This window comes from Physeter macrocephalus, chromosome 2 (genome assembly GCF_002837175.3).
Source record: "Physeter macrocephalus isolate SW-GA chromosome 2, ASM283717v5, whole genome shotgun sequence".
NCBI lineage: Eukaryota > Metazoa > Chordata > Mammalia > Artiodactyla > Physeteridae > Physeter > Physeter macrocephalus.
In genome coordinates, this window is record NC_041215.1 from 104,812,609 (window position 1) to 104,830,451 (window position 17,843).

The window sequence follows — 17,843 nt, forward strand, 5'->3', positions numbered from 1 at the left end:
AAAAGACAACCCTCAGAATGGGAGAAAATATTTGCAAATGAAGCAACTGACAAAGGATTAATCTCCAAAATATACAAGCAGCTCATGCAGCTCAATATCAAAAAAAACAAACAGCCCAATCCAAAAATGGGCAGAAGACCTAAATAGACATTTCTCCAAAGATATACAGATTGCCAACAAACACATGAAAGGATGCTCAACATCACTAATCTCTAGAGAAATGCAAATCAAAACTACAATGAGGTATCACCTCACACGGGACAGAATGGCCATCATCAAAAAATCTACAAACAATAAACGCTGGACAGGGTGTGGAGAAAAGGGAACCAGCAATTCCACTTCTGTTATATATCTGAAGGAAACGAAATCACTATCTCAAAAGAATATCTGCACCCCCATGTTCACTGCAGCATATGTACAATAGCCAAGACATGGAGACAATCTAATTGTAAACGGACATAGATGGATAAAGAAAATATGGTGTGTGTGTATATATATGTAATGTATGTGTATATATAGTATGTGTATACATACAATTATATATACATTATGTGTAAGGATATGTACATAAGTGTATACATACACATATATATACACACGCATATATATACACATACATACACACAATAGGATATTATTCAGTCATTAAAAAAAAGGAAATCCTGGGACTTCCCTGGTGGTCCAGTGGTTAAGACTCCACACCTCCAATGCAGGGGGCCTGGGTTCGATCCCTGGTTGGGAAACTCCCACATGCCGTGCAGCACAGCTCCCCACCCCCCCAAAAAAAAGAATAAAGAAAAAAGAAAGGAAGGAAATCCTGCCATTTGTGACAACATGGATGGATCTTGCGGGCATTATGCTAAGTGAAATAAGTCAGACAGAGAGAGACAAATGCTGTATAATCTCATACTTGTGGAATCTAAAACAAAACAAAAAAAAACCAGTAACTGAACTCACAGATACAAAAAGATTGATGGTTGCCAGAGGCAGGGGCTGGGGGGTGGGCAAAAATCGTGAAGGTGGTCAAAAGGTACAAGCTTCCAGTTAGAAGATAAAAACCTGTGATATGATGTACAGCATGGTAACTATAGTTAACAATCCAGTATTATATATTTGAAAGTTGTTGAGAGAGCAGATATTGAAAGTTCTCATCAAAAGAAAAACTTGTAACTATGTGTGGTGATGGATGTTAACTTATGGTAATAATTCTGCAATATAACATATATCTAATCATTATGTTGTAACCTTAAACTAATTCAGTCTTACATTTTAATTATATCTCAAGAAAACAATTGTCTTTGTTATTATACAGCTTTCAAATAAAATGTGTAATTCATTTTTTAAAAAGTACTAAAAAAGAGAGTTTGACTTGCAGACGAAGGCGGCTGCCGCGCACTGCATCCACCCCTCCTGCAACCCCGCAAGCCGGTGCGCCCAGCCCGCCTGCCCGACCCCGCCGCCTGCGTTCGTTCGCCTGAGGAAGCCAGCCGAGAGTTTACTGATGCACCCATTCCAGTGGTGTAATGGGTGTTTCTGCAGCCTGGGACTGGTGAGCACCAACAAGTCCTGCTCGATGCCACCCATCAGTTTCCAAGACCTTCCCCTCAACATCTACATGGTCACCTTCGGCACAGGCATCTTTGTCTTCATGCTCAGCCTCATCTTCTGCTGCTATTTTATCAGCAAACTCTGGAACCAGGCACAGAGCAAACGATATGGATATAAAGTGGTGGTGCTTAAAGGTGATGCCAAGAAGTTACAATTATATGGGCAGACCTGTGCAGTCTGTCTGGAAGACTTCAAGGGGAAGGATGAGCAAGGTGTGCTCTCATGCCAACACGCCATTCACCGCAAGTGTCTGGTGAAGTGGCTGGAAGTACGCTGTGTCTGCCCCATGTGTAACAAGCCCATTGCTGGTCCCTTAGAGGCCACCCAGAGCATCGGGATCCTATTGGATGAGTTGGTGTGAGTGCTGCCTCCATACCAAGGCCTGGAGAAGACCTCTAGCCTCATGGGTGCCTGGTCCTTCCGCAAAGCCGCAGTGAACAAGTGTTGGGTGGTGATGGGCATGCTCACCTGGAGGGGCGGGGGTGCAGGGCTGGTCTTCCAGCATCAGGGTGAGACTAGACTTGCCCACCTCTCTGCTTCCTGAAGCCTTCTTCCCTGCTACTCAGTTTTGATGGACTTGCCCATCAGGACCACTGTATCCTGGTACTTGACTATCTGCCTGCCTTGTCCCTGCTCTAGGAAAAGAAATCCATTCCTATTTGGCGAAGAACTTAGAGCACACTCCCTTGAGGGTTCCACTGAGGAGGACAAGCTGCCCTGACCTAGAAGGAGGGATGAGATGGGCTCTGCCACACCTGTGACCTCCCCGCTCCCTCCCCACTCCTTCCAGAGGAAGGTTAGAAGGGAAGGAAGGAAAGATGGAGGAACCAAGTGCCTCCAAGTGGAAGCGAGGGAGGCTCTGTAGGAAATCGGGAAGAGCAGGGATGAACAGAAGAAAAGTCAATGTTTACATGGGACCTATGGAAACAAAGGCTGGCTGGCCGGCCTGCTGACTACATGGGGGTGGAGGGCAGCCCCCTCCCCCTCTTAGATCTGAGGTGCTATCCGTTTCGTTCTTTGGTTGATCTCAGAGCTTCCTATTCCGTGTTGGGGTTTGAGTATCCACCGCCCCAGAGGAAGGGCTTGATCTACACCCAAATGGATTGCCAGGGTTTTTTCTAAAGGAGCAAAAAGGGGCCTGGGGATGGGGGTGTCTGAATATTAAGGTCGCAGTGGACACCCTCTTCCCCTTTGTAAAGAGTATTTTTATACTTCACCCTCACCATCTCAGGCTTTATACATGGAATCCCCCAAATGGAAGAATGGGTAGGGGTTTTCTGTTCCTCCCCAAAGTGGGTGAGGGTGGGAAAAAAGTATGTATTTAAAGAAAATGAAATTTAATAACAAGTTTCTCTAAAAAAAAAAAAGTACTAAAAGAAATTCATATTAGAAAAACAAGATAATGGGTCCATAATGGAACAAAAAATTCAGTGTTGTGCAACTAATAAGGAAAAAAGAGAAACATAAGTTTCCAAACACTAGAAAGAATTCACGTAATTTCACAGTACACCTACTTACATGGCATAATAAACTCCTGTGAGAAGTTGCACCATAAATTCGGGATCCAATACTATTCGACCACAGAGTTCTTTCCAGTGTTTTTCATGTTGCCGTGGAAACCCACTCACACAAACCCTAGGAAAATACATTATTTATCACATGTGATTTCCTGATACATTAAATAAAACATTTTTGTTTCCATAAATTCACTTATTCAATGACTCATTTCTCAAATATTTTTTGAGTACTTGCTATGTGTCAGTCACTATCCTGGGCCCATGCATACAGTTGTAAACAGGCAAAAAGATAAAAATAAAATCTGTGCCCTCATAAAACATACATTCTAGTGGACTATATCAATAAAAGTAATAACTTTTCTCAAATAGGTATCTCTTTCATAATCATCCTTCTCCCTCTTCACAAAAGAAATGCATAACTTTCACACATCCCAAATTGAATCAGGATGGAATTAGTGGAAGATACAGAAATCTCAAAACAAATAACCAAAGTATCATAAACAATTCTCTGTTTTCCATCTCATTAAGAGACGCTTCCAGAAAAGTTACGCTTAATAATTATCAAAAACTGTTATGTACTTCTATTATTTTAAGAAATTAATTTATTAGAATAATTGTAATGGTGAGTCCAGAAGAAATTTTTTTAGTGTTTCATGCATTATGGTCTCAGGAAATATATATATATATAAAAATATATATATATATATATATATTTTTTTTTTTTTTTTTTTTTTTTTTTGCGTTACGCAGGCCTCTCACTGTTGTGGCCTCTCCCGTTGTGAAGCACAGGCTCCAGACGCACAGGCTCAGCAGCCATGGCTCACGGGCCTAGCTGCTCCGCAGCATGTGGGATCTTCCTGGACCGGGGCACAAAACCGTATCCCCTGCATCGGCAGGCAGACTCTCAACCACTGCGCCACCAGGGAAGCCCAGGAAATATTTTTAAATTTTTAATTTATGCATTTTTTTGGTAGCAGAGATGTATAATTAGGTAATCAATAAAAGATTTGTAAGTATAATATGGCACGATATTAGGATAAAATTATGTGGATAAAGTGGAACAGAAATTCAATTTTAAGGAGAAAAAGAATGTTAGATTATTAAAGAAAAGCTTGTTCATTTATTCCATACATGGGATGATGGTGGTTATCAATCAGATCACTGTGTATTTACATTATACACATTTAAAATAGTGATCAACAATTATTTGTTTTATTATGTCAATATTTACATACTGGAAATCATATAATTTACAACTATTTAAAACAGAATAAAAAATTTAAATGTTAACTTAAAAGTGTACAAAGGCTACACAGTTTTTCGAAATTCCTTAGGGGATATGTGAATAAAAGTCTGAGGACAACTAAACTCTATCATCACTTTTGTTATTAAGAAACTCTATTTCATGCCACAGTAATGTTACCAATTAGAGATATGGCAGATTTGTTTTAATGAGCCAAAAAACAGTCATTTATAAATAAATTTATCTGTAGATAGGCAGCAAGTGCTTAAACAGTATACTCTCTTGATAACAGTATCTAGGTTAGAGACAAGAATTTGTTAGTCATTAATCATGTTATTATAGGCAAGTGAACTTTAAGATAATCTACAAATCAATCTCACAGCTAATTTAGATCGGCCTTCCTCCACTTAGCAAAACTGAGTTTGGGTCTCTTCCCAATAATACAACAGCATGAACTTGTGCAAAGCATTTGCAGTGGGCAGACTCTTTGGGGGGTGGGGTCAGGGGCCCTGATCCCTATGATCCCTCCTTCCTGGTATTCATACCCTTGTGTCATCCTCTCGAGTGTGGGTGGAACCTGTGATTTACCTGTGACAAGGCAAAGGTGATAGGATTCTCATGCGTACACATACACATAACGGTGATTATATTATGTAAGAGGAACTGACCACTGGCCTTCAGCAGACAGTCAACAAGAAAATGAAGCCCATCCTACAACTATAGGAACTGAATTTTGCCAAGAGAAGTACTGTGTAATTCCTCAAATGAACCTCAGATAAGACTGCAACTCCAGCCAACATCTTAACTGCAGCTTGTAATACCCTAAGCAGAGGGCCCACCTAAATGATACCTAGACTCCTAACCCCGAGAAACTGAAATAATAAATGCATGCTATTTTAAGCTACTAAATTCATGGTGTAATTTGTTATGAGGCAATAGAAAAACTAAAATAGCATTTAACTTTTGTGGGGGCTTAGTTTCCTGAAATAAAAACCAACTGGGCAGGATAAACTGAGTGTTCCTTCTATAATTAAAATTCTGCTCCTCTGTCTCCAAACTCATTTATATTACTTAATTTTTTTTCAACAGTGGAAATTTAAAATTTCAGCTCAGGTCTGTCCAAATTATTAGAAATTCTGATTTAGTAAAGATTAGAATATACAAATACAAATGAGACATACACATAATTGATGTCACTGCTAATCTTATCCAAAGCAGACAGTTATTTGTGAGATATATAAAGGAAAAAGTTCATGTTTCTTACGACTTTCTCTACATAGAGGACTATTTATTCAACTCACTCAAAGTGATTTATAAAGACTGGCATCCAGGCAGTGACTAGGTATATCACTAAACCACCCTAAACCTAAAACATCTTGGCTTAGCTCAATGTTGAGCTAGAAAATGCTTCTTTAATAACTGAAATATTTTCAAGAAATCTTGATGCATGAGGGATGATAAGGACTCCTATAGGAATGTTAAGTTCCCTGAGTTTTGTTTACTGCTATATCACCAGAAGTTAGAACAGTGCCTACCAGAGAGAATGTGCTCAATAAATATGTGTGAAGGTTAATGATAATTATTCTTCTTACCTGGAGCCCATTCGGCAAAGAGACTGGTAAGATGAAGCAGGCATATACACAATAGCAGAATTATAACATAACATGAGGAAACTCAGGACTTCAAACCTAGAAAAAACAAAAACAAGGAAAAAGGATTACAATTATTTCTACTTAGAGACTGCAGTAAATGATTTCTTCGTTTGATGGTTATAACAACAATGCTTTAATATTGACCTTCATAATTTCTCAATCAGATTACTGTAATATCCTCCTCAATAATTTCCCTATTTCCATTTGCCTTATTAAAGGTCACAGCTCTTGCTGCCGTCTACATTTTCTTCCTCAGAAAAACCCCATCATGCTTGAACAGATGTCTCCTCTATGCTACATTAATCCACTATTCCTATTGACTGCATGATAAAGCCCAAACTCATCATGGCATACAAAGTCCTTTAAAATCCACCCTCAACCTACCTCTCCAACCCTACTTCCCTCTACTGTCTACCACATATACCACACTACATCAATCTTATACCATTCTATGAATATGCCATAACCTTTCATAATTCCTTGCTTTTATGGATGCTACCCTTTCTTATTAGAACATATTTTTCACTTGGTAAACTCCTGCTAAGGTTTCAAATCCTGGCTCAAACTTTAACCTCAGACATAAAGCCATTCTTAATTCTTCTAACTAAAACAAACAAACACTGTTCCCTTTATCTGTGTAGCTCTAATACAGCATTTATCCCACTAAATCAACTCTGTCTCTACCTCTGTTTTATCTATTTAGTAATAAGCAACTGTAGGACACAGACACTGATTTATTCATCTCTAACTCTAGTGTCCAGCATAGTGTTTAATACATTATTACTGCTCAATTAATTTTTATTGAATGAATAAATGAATGCTTTCCTAATCTTTATGATCACTAAGAAAGTGGCTCCTAAGCCTGGATAATTATAGTTATTTAAGGACATTTTGGAATAATATATTCCTGTGTCTCAACCTAGACTGACCCAATTAGAATCTCTGAGGGCAGTTCCCAGGAATGTTGTATGTCTAAAAAGCTTCCCATAGGTGGTGAAGAGTATATGGAAACTCACTGTACTATCTTTGAAACATTTTTTGTAAGTTAGAAATTATTTCAAAATGAAAAGGTAAAAAGTGAGTTGAAAGTCTGACGTGGAAGCAGGCACATCTTCAGATCCTTTCTCCTTCTCTATGCTGCTAGGTTTATTGAAGATTTATTTTCTGAAATTGAAGATTTATTTTCTGAAAGGATAAAAGAGAAATTTCTACCTGGGAACTACCAGTCACAATTATGATTTGGGGTCAGGGCAGGGGGTGGGGGAGGAAGGGAAGATACTGAAAATAGAAAACTTAAGTGAAATAGATCTTATTGGAGATTGAGACCTCAAGTCCTCCTTCCCCATGTGGTCATCAGAATGCTAGCAGCAAGCCCTCTAGTTAAGAGACTGGAAGAGTTTTCTTTGGGGAATTTGACCACCCTAAGAGGAAAGACTTAAAAATATGGACTTGGGAAGTTCCCCAGCTGGATGGCCCAGTGAGAAGTTGTGAAGTTCACCGTCAATCAGCCCTACCAACATGGTCGTAGCTTCTCATTTTTTTAATTCCCCTACTTTTAAACATAAGCGGGAAAAAAGATTACCAGACACCTGAGGAACTTCATTAACATGAAAATGAGATCAAAATAAAGAAATGGGGGGTGGCGGGGGCACAATTTGGATGACACAGAGAACATAAAAAAGGAAAAAATAAAGCAAATTATCATTAATATTCTAAAAGATGAGATGTTATTTCAAAAAATAAAAAAAAAAAGAAACACCAAAAAGGATCTATTTTAAAAGACCATTCAGAAAACAAGAACACCTTTTAGATATACAAAATATGATGACAGAAATTAAAAACTCAAGAAAAGGATTGGTGGATGAAGTTGAGGAAATACCACAGAAAGTGAAGCAAAAGGAAAAAGATATGGCAAATGGAAGAGGAAAGAGGACCACAATAGGAGTTCCCACATTCAAAAAATAAAAGCTCCAGAAGAAAGATAATAAAAGACGAGAGAGATAAAAGACAAATAGTAAAAGACCAGATAAAATGGGGAGCCTAAACTAATTAACAAAAATAATTCAAGAAAATTCCCAGTCTGAAGGACATGAGTTTCCAAATAGAAAAGGTCCACATAGTGCTCAGCACAAAGGAGGAAATAAACCCATACCAAGAAATACCACCATGGAATTTCAGAACACTAGGAACAAAGAATGAGGATATAGGGTGCAGGAAACAGTGGATCCATCCACACAGGAAAAAGACAAAGAGAATTCCCAGGATAAGAGTGAGGGGAGATCCCAAGATAATGTGTACACCAGGCAAAGAGGGCAACACAGTCCAGACTGGAGTAAGTCAAAAGGTTCTGGGAAGATAAAACTGAGAAAATAACTGGTGTAAATGAAGTCTTGGAAGGCTATGTAGAAAACTGATATAGAAAATTTGCAGGGTTGAATTACAAAGCACATAGTAAACAAAGAAAACAAAAGGTCAATGATGAACTTCAAGGAAAACAAAAAGATATGCAGGAAAGGAAAAGTAATAAACTAATCACAAAGCTCAGTCTGAATAGCTGTGATGAACAATGATCATTCATAATAATGAGAAATCTAAATAATGAGTTCCCCAGAATTACAACATAAGATAGGACAATGAGAGAGGTAACAACCTAAATTTTTATCTTTCCTAGAGATAAGTTATTAGATAATGCCCCAAAGTGAAAAATTAAAAAGCAGTAAATTACTCAAAGAAGTGGAGGTAAATATTAAAAGCAAGATTTCTCAACCTCAGCACTATCGGCATTTTGGGCTAGATAAGTGTTTGCTGTGGGGGGCTGAGCACCCAGGCATGGTAGGATGTTGAGCAGCATCCCTGACCTTTACACTTGAGATGCCCGTAGCAGTCCTCCCTCCCACTCAGTTGTGACAACCAAACAAGTCTCCAGACATTGCCAAATGTTCCCTGGGGGGCAGAAGTGCCCTGGCTGAAAACCACTGGTTAAAAGTTGTTACATCTGGGAAGGGAAAGTGGAAGGGAGAGAGAGCTGGAGATTGCAGTTCTTCTTAATAGCTCTATAGGACTAATGCATATTTAACTGAAAAAAAAAAAGGGTGTGTGTGTGTGTGTGTGTGTGTGTGTGTGTGTGTGTGTGTGTGTGTGTGTGTGTGTGTGTGTGTGTGTATTACTGATACGGTCGGCTATACAAAAGCCAAATTTGGCCCGTAGGTCATACACTGGGTTCTCCAGAGAAATAGAACCAATTGTGTGTGTGTGTGTGTGTGTGTATTACTGATACGGTCGGCTATACAAAAAAGTAAAATATACAGCAAAGAAAAAACAATAGCACAATAATGAGATACCAATTGTCATACCCACTAGGATGGATATAATCAAAAAGATGGAAAATAAGTTTTGGTGAGGATGTTGAGAACCTGGAACTATCATACACTGCTGGTGGGAATGCAAAATGGTACACCACTCTGGAAAACAATATGACAGTTCCTCAGAAAGTTAAGTATTAAGTTAAATACCATATAGGGACTTCCCTGGTGGTCCAGTGGTTAAGACACCGCACTTCCACTGAAGGGGGCACGGGTTCGATCCCTGGTCAGGGAAGTTCCTCATGCCATGTGGTGGAGCCAAAAAATAAAAATAAAATAAAAATAAAATAAAGTAAAATAAAGTGAAATAAATACCATATAACCCAGCAATTCTACTAGGTATATGTTAAAAAGAACTGAAAATGTTTACACAAAAACTTGTAAACAAACAAATGTTGACAGCAGTATTATTCATAAATATTCCAAAACTGGAAATAACCCAAATATCCATCAATTGATGGATGGATGGATAAACAAAATGTATATTGTCATAATGGAATATTATTCAGTCATACAAAGGAACTATACACACTACCACATAAACGAACCTCGAAAACATGTTAAGTAAAAGAAACCAGAAACAACAAAAGGCCACATACTGTATAATTCCACTTATATGAAATGTCTAAAATAGACAAAACCAAAGAGATAGAAAGTAAGATACATGGTGGCCAGGGGCTGGGGAGAAAGGAAAGGGGAGTTTCTTTTTAGTGTGATGAAAACATCCTGGAATTAGATAGTGGTAGTGGATGCACAAGCTTGTGAATACACTAAATATCACTGAACTGTATACTTTAAAGGGGTGAATTTTATGGTATGTGAATTATATCTTAATTTAAAATAAATTTAAAAGTCGGTAATTAACTTAAAATGTGCAAGTATAAAATACAGTGCAGTTTCCTCAATATTTAAAAAACTCTTGGGGAATTCCCCGGCGGTCCAGTGGTTAAGATTCCGTGCTTCCACTATAGAGGGCATGGGTTCAATCCCTGGTTGGGGAACTAAGATCCCACAAGCCTCTCGGTGCAAACAAACAAAATAAATAAATAAATAAACAAACAAATAAAACCCTTGCCAATCACTAGAAAAAAATACACAGTTCAATAAGAAATATGGACATAGGACATGAATATGCAGTTCACAGGTCAAGAAAAATACTTAATGAATTAACATATTAAAAGCATTCAAGCCTAGTCATAATTAAAGGAATGCTAAGTAAAATAATGTGACATCAATTTTTAATGTTCAGATTGGCAAAGATTAAAAAATTTGAAAATATCCAGTCCTGGGGGTTAGTATGAGGAAAGAGGCACTCTCAAACTACTCGTAGGAGATTCAATTAGTCCATCGGTTTTGGGGACGGTAATTTGGCAATACTGACTCAAACTGAAAAAGCAGACATTCTTTAGCACAGCAATTTCACTGTTAGGAATTTATTTTACAGATACTTTGGTGCTCTCACGCAAATATTTATACAAAAAATATTGTGTTCCTTATAAGATTGTTTAAAAAAACTGGAAAAAAATCTAAATTTTAGTCAGAATGAGACTGGTTAAAAACTGATAGCATGGGCACTTCCCTGGTGGCCCAGTGGTTAAGACTCCGCGCTTCCACTGCAGAGGGTGCGGGCTCAATCCCTGGTGGGGAAACTAAAATCTTGCATGCCACATGGCGTGGCCAAAAAAAAAAAAAAAAAAATGTACAACAACATGTACAAATGAATCCAGTGTGTATGGGTCTGCAAGTGTTTAAGGTTGAATATATGCACGCATGAAAATTTTCTGGAAGGACACATAGAAAACTGCTAATAGGGCTTCCCTGGTGGCGCAGTGGTTGAGAGTCGCCGATGCAGGGGACACGGGTTCGTGCCCCAGTCTGGGAAGATCCCACATGCTGCGGAGCGGCTAGGCCCGTGAGCCATGGCCGCTGAGCCCGCGCGTCTGGAGCCTGTGCTCCGCAACGGGAGAGACCACTACAGTGAGAGGCCCGTGTACCGCAAAAAAAAAAAAAAAAAAAAAGAAAAAACTGCTAATAATTTAACTACTGAGAGTAGAAATGGGTGGTTAGAGGGAAGAGGACATATACTTTTCTCTTTGTACTCTTGCCTATTTTTACTTTATATTCTGTTCTATTTTAAATGTACCACAAGTATATATTGTTATACTTTAAAAAATTAAAATGAGAAAACAAAAAAGGAATCAGGTAACCAGATGATTTTTATGCAAACTAGTCTGCAAACAGTACTTATGAACCACTATTCTAGTATACATTTTCTATTATTAAATGATTTGAGTACCCCAACATAACTGTATAGAAAAAAATTAAGTTGTTACTTTAAGTTGGGATAAGGCCTTCTCCAGGTGTTATACAGCACCCTGCTGGCTAATAAAGAACAATCACTAAAGCTGAACTCCAATGTGTTAGGAAACAAGGGAAGCCACTGTGTTTTCTATCATATGTGTAATATTGGAAAGACCCTTAAGAAGAACTGGAATTCCAGACTGAAGCACTTGATCAAAGGTCAATAATTTAGAAATCTGCTTTATCCTATAGTCCTTCCATAACTCTAACATTATAACCAATAAGATAAGAGTACTATTTTACTATGAACATAAAATATTATATAACAAATAATAGTATCGGGACTTCCTCGGTGGTCCAGTGGCTAAGACTCCACACTCCCAATGCAGGGGGCCTGGGTTTGATCCCTAGTCAAGGAACTAATCCCACATGCCGCAACTAAGAGTTCACATGCAGCAACTAAAGATCCCCGCATGCTGCGACGAAGATCCTGCAGGCCGCAACTAAGACCCGGTACAGCCAAATAAATAAATAAATAAACATTCTGTAAAAAAGAATAATAGTAATAGTATCACTAACATATATTAAGTTCCAGGCACTGTGCTAAGCATGTTTTAAGCATCATCTCATTTATTTCTCACAATAACCAAGCAGGGCAATGTATGGTAAAAAATTTGGCCTTGCCCAAAGAAAGTTTTAGCCTTTGCCCTCAGCTTCTGGGAAGTAACCTATGTCATACCTGATAAGTTATTTAGAGTGGGGGCTGGTGACACAGGCTCTCTTTGTTGGTAATGGCTAGATTGAAAGGCTATAAGACTGAGATGATTGATAGGATTAAGGTGAAAGTTTGGGTGAACTTTATGTGAAGTGACTGTGTCTCACTTACCTGAATGCATTATGGGAACAGATACTGTGTCTGTGTCTGAGGACTATTTCCCCTATCTAGTATTGTAAAACAGAAGGCATGTAAATCCATCCATCCTTCCTCTAATAGTAATTGAACATGCTAAACTGGGATCAATAAGATTGCCCAAGCCTACAAGGTCATTAATTTGCTGAACAATAGCCCTGTGTGGAATACAGACTTGAGCTTATGGCAGAAGCCAGTAAGTGCCACCTATCAACAACTTCTGGGATTTGGGACTGGAAAATTTCCATTTGAGAGACAACCTGCTTACCAATGGGTACGAAGTGAAACTGCCCCCATGACTGAAACATAAAATAATCCTGAAATCTGAAATACCCATAATATCTTGGGTAATGTCAGAAAAACACCAGAAGAGTTCCATAATAAGGTGCAAATGGTTTGTGCAGAAACATGCTACCAAGGGAATGGAAAGAAGTACTTACAGTACTCATAAGCAGGGAGGCAGGAAACCTCTTTTTCTCTAGTGCCAACTTTGGCACCACGTGACAATCTGCCAGATTCTATCTATCACCTAGATGGGCCCCTGTGAACAACTCTCTATTGATCAGCAAAGAGCTGCTACGTTTATGGATGAGTATTTCACTGCTATGATGTATTTCACTAGTATGACATATTTAACTTTTGTCTTTTCTCACACCAAACCTGAACCAAAGTAATTGTAGATAACTATTAAGCATAAATTAACAATTTTTACTGTCTACAGTTTTGACCATTACCGGTTTTGTGCAGTGAATGTTTCCCTCTGCGGATGAAGATCACTGTAAACAACCCTGATGAGATCATGCTGACACAATGCCCCTTCTGTCAAAGCCATGGATCCAATTGTTGAGGGCTACAAAAACAAGGTAAAGTATGAGACTGTGTCTCTAAAATGAAGTAAAAATCTTATCATGTGAGGATATTTAATTCTGTCTCAACAAAAGACAGTTTCAGACCATTTCTTCCATTTCAAAACCTCTCCCATTTTTCTATTATATACATTCTACAGCTCTTTTAAAAAATATTTATATACACTGCTTTGTTTTTTGAAATATTATGGAATGAATCTGTATTTAGGACAGAATAAGAAAAGTTGCTGAAAAGAATAAAGGCTACAAATGAATCAACTTTAATTTGTTTGTTTCCAGAACTCAGAGCACTCTTGGAGACTATGCATTCAAACCTGGAGGTCTTTCTAACTTCAGGAAGGTTGGTGCTCTCATTAATCTCATTCCACATTAAAGAAAGCAAGGTGCAGAGAGTTATAATTATGGAACACAAACAAGAATACTATGATCAAATGTCTCTTTAATAGTGACATAATTGATTTCATGTTTCTAAAGTTAGAAGAACCATCCATTTGTAAACTTTTCACTACCCTCCATTTTATTTTGTAACTTGATACATGGAACACAGTTAAAATCTATTACTCAGAAATGTTCTATGCTAAAATCAGCCCTGGTTAAATAGGAGGCATTCTATTTTCAACACAAAACAAAGTCCCAGGGGAATTAATTAAGAAAATAAATAGTTGCATAGAGCTATGAGGCAACTGGATACTGTTTGTTGGTAAGAAAATAGATTTTAATTTTTAGACTATGGGTAAAGTCTCTTTAAGTGCTTTCCTCACAAGTTTATGCACTGAAGGCCACTACAGACAAGAAGCTTGATTCAAACCCTATATCCTTAAAGAGAGCAGGCAGGAGTTCAGCTCAACAGGAGTCATCTACCTATATAATTATCAGTGTTCTCACAATCTTCAACCAAATAAATATAAGCAAAAATCAGAAGTGTAATTATTTTCCTAAAAAATAATGAAAATAAATCAATCTAACATAGATGATTTCTAATTACTATGGAAGACAAAAAAATTAAAAGAATATTTTTGAAAACAAAGACCAAAAATGATACTGGTAGAAGAATGAAAAAGAAATAAACCAGAACTAGAGGAAAATTTTCCATTAATTACATTCTCTCTCCCTTGACAACAGCTCAGCTTTATATCACTAATAACAAACATCTCCATTAAGAAACAAATCAGTAAAGATGTGTTAGGAATATTTATCTCTCTAGTAAGAAATTGACTTTTATTCAACATAATTTTTAAAAATTCTACCTTTCCAGTCTTACTTACCTCATGGTATATTGAAGGCTTGGATAAGGAAGGGATAGTAAAAGACAGAACTTTATTGTTCCCATCTTTATCAGCAATTTCCTATGGTTAAAAAAAAAAAAAAAAAAAGCAGAGATAATGAAATAATCACAGGACTATATTAAAAGAAATAATAATTACTTTCTTAACAAATATATCACTGGCAATTGAGGAGAATGTTTAGAAATAGTAATATATAAAAATATTATTACCCTAGTGTATCTTTTCTAACCTATTAGCAGATTTGTACACTTTGGTAGTTGAGTTATCCTTTGAGAGACACTGAAAGATATAATACTACAATCAATCAAATACACCATGACAACAAAGACATGAAGTAGGCACACAAATTTCACGATAAATTTACATACAGGCTAGGGAGATTACAACTGATCAGATCTTTTAGTTGAAACATGACTGAGTTTAAAAGATTAAAATCACTGCTCGCTTCAGCAGCACATATACTAAAATTGTAGTGATACAGAGAAGATTAGCATGGCCCCTGCACACGGATGACACGCAAATTCATGAAGTGTTCCATATTTTTGGAATGGGAGAAAATATTTGCAAATGATGCGACAGACAAGGGCTTAATCTCCAAAATATACAAACAGCTCATACAACTCAACAACAAAAAAAACAATCAACCCAATCGAAAAATGTGTAGAAGACCTTAATAGACATTTCTCCAAAGAAGACATACAGATGGCCAGTTGGCACATGAAAAGATGCTCAACATCATTAATTATTAAAGAAATGCAAATCAAAACTATGAGATACCACCTCACGCTGGTCGGAATGGCCACCATTTAAAAGTCTATAAATAATAAATGCTGGAGAGGGTATGAAGAAAAGGGAACCCTCCTACACTGTTGGTGGGAATGTAAGTTGGTATAGCCACCATGGAAAACAGTATGGAGGTTCCTCAGAAAGCTAAAGGTAGAATCACCACATAAAAAATTAAAATTAAAGGTTTTAGCCAAGAAATCCACACTTATTAAAAGATGAAAAACAGGGCCTCCCTGGTGGCACAGTGGTTAAGAATCTGCCTGCCAATGCAGGGGACACAGGTTCGAGCCCTGGTCAGGGAAGATCCCACATGCCACGGAGCAATTAAGCCCGTGAGCCACAACTACTGAAGCCTGTGCACCTAGAACCCATGCTCAGCAACAGAAGAAGCCACCGCAATATGAAGCCCACACACCTCAAAGAAGAGTAGCCCCTGCTCACCGCAACTAGAGAAAGCCTGCATGTAGCAAAAATAAAATAAATAAATTCATAGGAAAAAAAAAGAAAAACACTGTTGTAACACAGGATGAATCTTAACTAAAAGAAAATCTTACAATTATTCAGCAATAAATTAGTGACCTGAAATAAGCTACATATTAACATAATTAATAGTAGTCCAAGTGATTAATCATAAGTTCATACTTAAGTGGTTTTTACTGACTACAAAAACATTCTTGTGATTTTTAAAACCACTTTATCTTTCACTGAAAAGGTCAACAGCATCTATTTCTACAGTCTCCAGTACTGCCAATCTTCTACAGGTATCAATAAAAATCTGCCTAGACTTCCCTGGTGGTGCAGTGGTTGGGAATCCACCTGCCAATGCAGGGGACACGGGTTTGAGCCCAGGTCCGGGAAGATCCCACATGCCGCAGAGCAACTAAGCCAGTGCGCCACAACTACTGAGCCTGCGCTCTAGAGCCCGTGAGCCACAACTACTGAGCCCAGGCACCGCAAATACTGAAGCCCACATGCCTAGAGCCCATGCTCCACAGCAAGAGAAGCCACTGTAATGAGAAGTCCACGCACTACCAACGAAGAGTAGCCCCCACTCGCCGCAACTAGAGAAAGCCTGCGGGCAGCAAGGAAGACCCAGTGCAGCACGCACCCCCCCCGCAAAAAATAGATATGAGATCCTATTTAAAAAAAAATAAAAGATCTAATAATGTTTAAAAAAAAACTGCCTACAGACACCAGCAATTAGAGAGGTGAAATGCTCCTCCTGCATCACTCCTTTTCTCTACTGTCTTTAGTCTGTTTCTTTTAAAACTCATATTAGTATACATAACTGGCATAAAATCCAGACAGAGAAGACTGCCCTAGAAGGAAGGTAGTCAGAGAGAGACTGAGCAGTTGCACAGCATAAGAGGAAGAAACAACAGGAAAAAAACAACTATCATCACCAAGACACAAACCCAAAAGAACTTCCCTAAAGGGCTAGTTTTGGGGTTTAATATGTCATAGGAGAGTACCAATTACATGTGAACAATGGCCATACCTCTAATTTTGGCAGGAAAATGGTTTAAAAATCCCTAGAAAGATCATTTAACTACTCTGTAGGCAAAATAGTTACCACCACATCTGGGCCACTGTGCCTCAGAGAACATCTATGCTAAGATTTTTATTCCTAAATTTCAAATTAAGCCAAATACTTTTTATATATATCTGTGCATCTATCTGTGGAGAAGGGTGTTATGAAATTTTTTTAAGTTGAGAGCAATATAAAACTCTCTCTTGGGCTACTGAAGCAAGGGAGAAGTGCTGGAGTGAGAAAAGAAGAAAAAAGAGAAATGAATATATAAAAGAAATCCAGTGTGGTAAGAAAAATTGAGAACCACAGAGAAGAGAGAACACAGGTATCAAGGGAATTAAAAGAAGACAGAAACCTGAGGTTACATTTCTGATATATAATTGGGCATTTTTAAAACAGTACACTATTTTTGAGATACCAAAAGATAATTAAACCATAGCACCAACAAGTACTGTCAAGAACTTGTCAGGTGTCCCACTATACAAAATTTTTTGCTTCATTTGTCCCACTACTGAATTTTATTACACTAAACAAGACAAATGATAGCTTAATGTCAAACATAATCTAAAACACTAAACTCAATTATTAAATCAACATTTACTAAGTGCCTTGCTAAGCACTAGAAACAGTGATATGTGAAACAAATTTCCTACTTTAAAAGAAAAAATCAGGCAAGGTAGCAAAATAAAGAATTTTATACCTACACCAGCTTTTCATTAAAAAAACTCATCTTTAATTATGATACAACTATTACTACTACTATTTATAATAATAGGGGTAA

At 37.7% G+C, this 17,843-nt stretch overlaps 2 protein-coding genes and 1 non-coding gene across 8 annotated transcripts in view; 2 read left to right on the plus strand and 1 right to left on the minus strand.

Annotated features, from left to right (window-relative positions):
• The window catches only part of HYCC2 (hyccin PI4KA lipid kinase complex subunit 2), a 74,096-nt gene that overhangs the window by 23,739 nt on the left and 32,514 nt on the right, over positions 1 to 17,843 (minus strand). For all 6 annotated transcript variants that reach the window (XM_007108145.4, XM_007108147.4, XM_007108146.4 and 3 more), the window contains 4 exons: positions 14,725 to 14,805; positions 13,328 to 13,443; positions 5,961 to 6,056; positions 3,127 to 3,243 (listed from right to left, as the gene is read on the minus strand). In XM_007108145.4, the coding sequence (XP_007108207.1) occupies positions 3,127 to 3,243; positions 5,961 to 6,056; positions 13,328 to 13,443; positions 14,725 to 14,805 (410 nt within the window). The remainder of the gene's footprint in view (positions 1 to 3,126; positions 3,244 to 5,960; positions 6,057 to 13,327; positions 13,444 to 14,724; positions 14,806 to 17,843) is intronic.
• Positions 1,293 to 1,983, plus strand: LOC102984391 (RING finger protein 122-like). Its single transcript, XM_055089367.1, has one exon. It carries the CDS (start codon positions 1,502 to 1,504, stop codon positions 1,967 to 1,969), a length of 468 nt encoding a protein of 155 aa, XP_054945342.1. The 5' UTR covers positions 1,293 to 1,501; the 3' UTR covers positions 1,970 to 1,983.
• Positions 15,183 to 15,289, plus strand: LOC112065129 (U6 spliceosomal RNA). Its single transcript, XR_002891856.1, has one exon. It is a non-coding gene; the product is annotated as a U6 spliceosomal RNA (small nuclear RNA).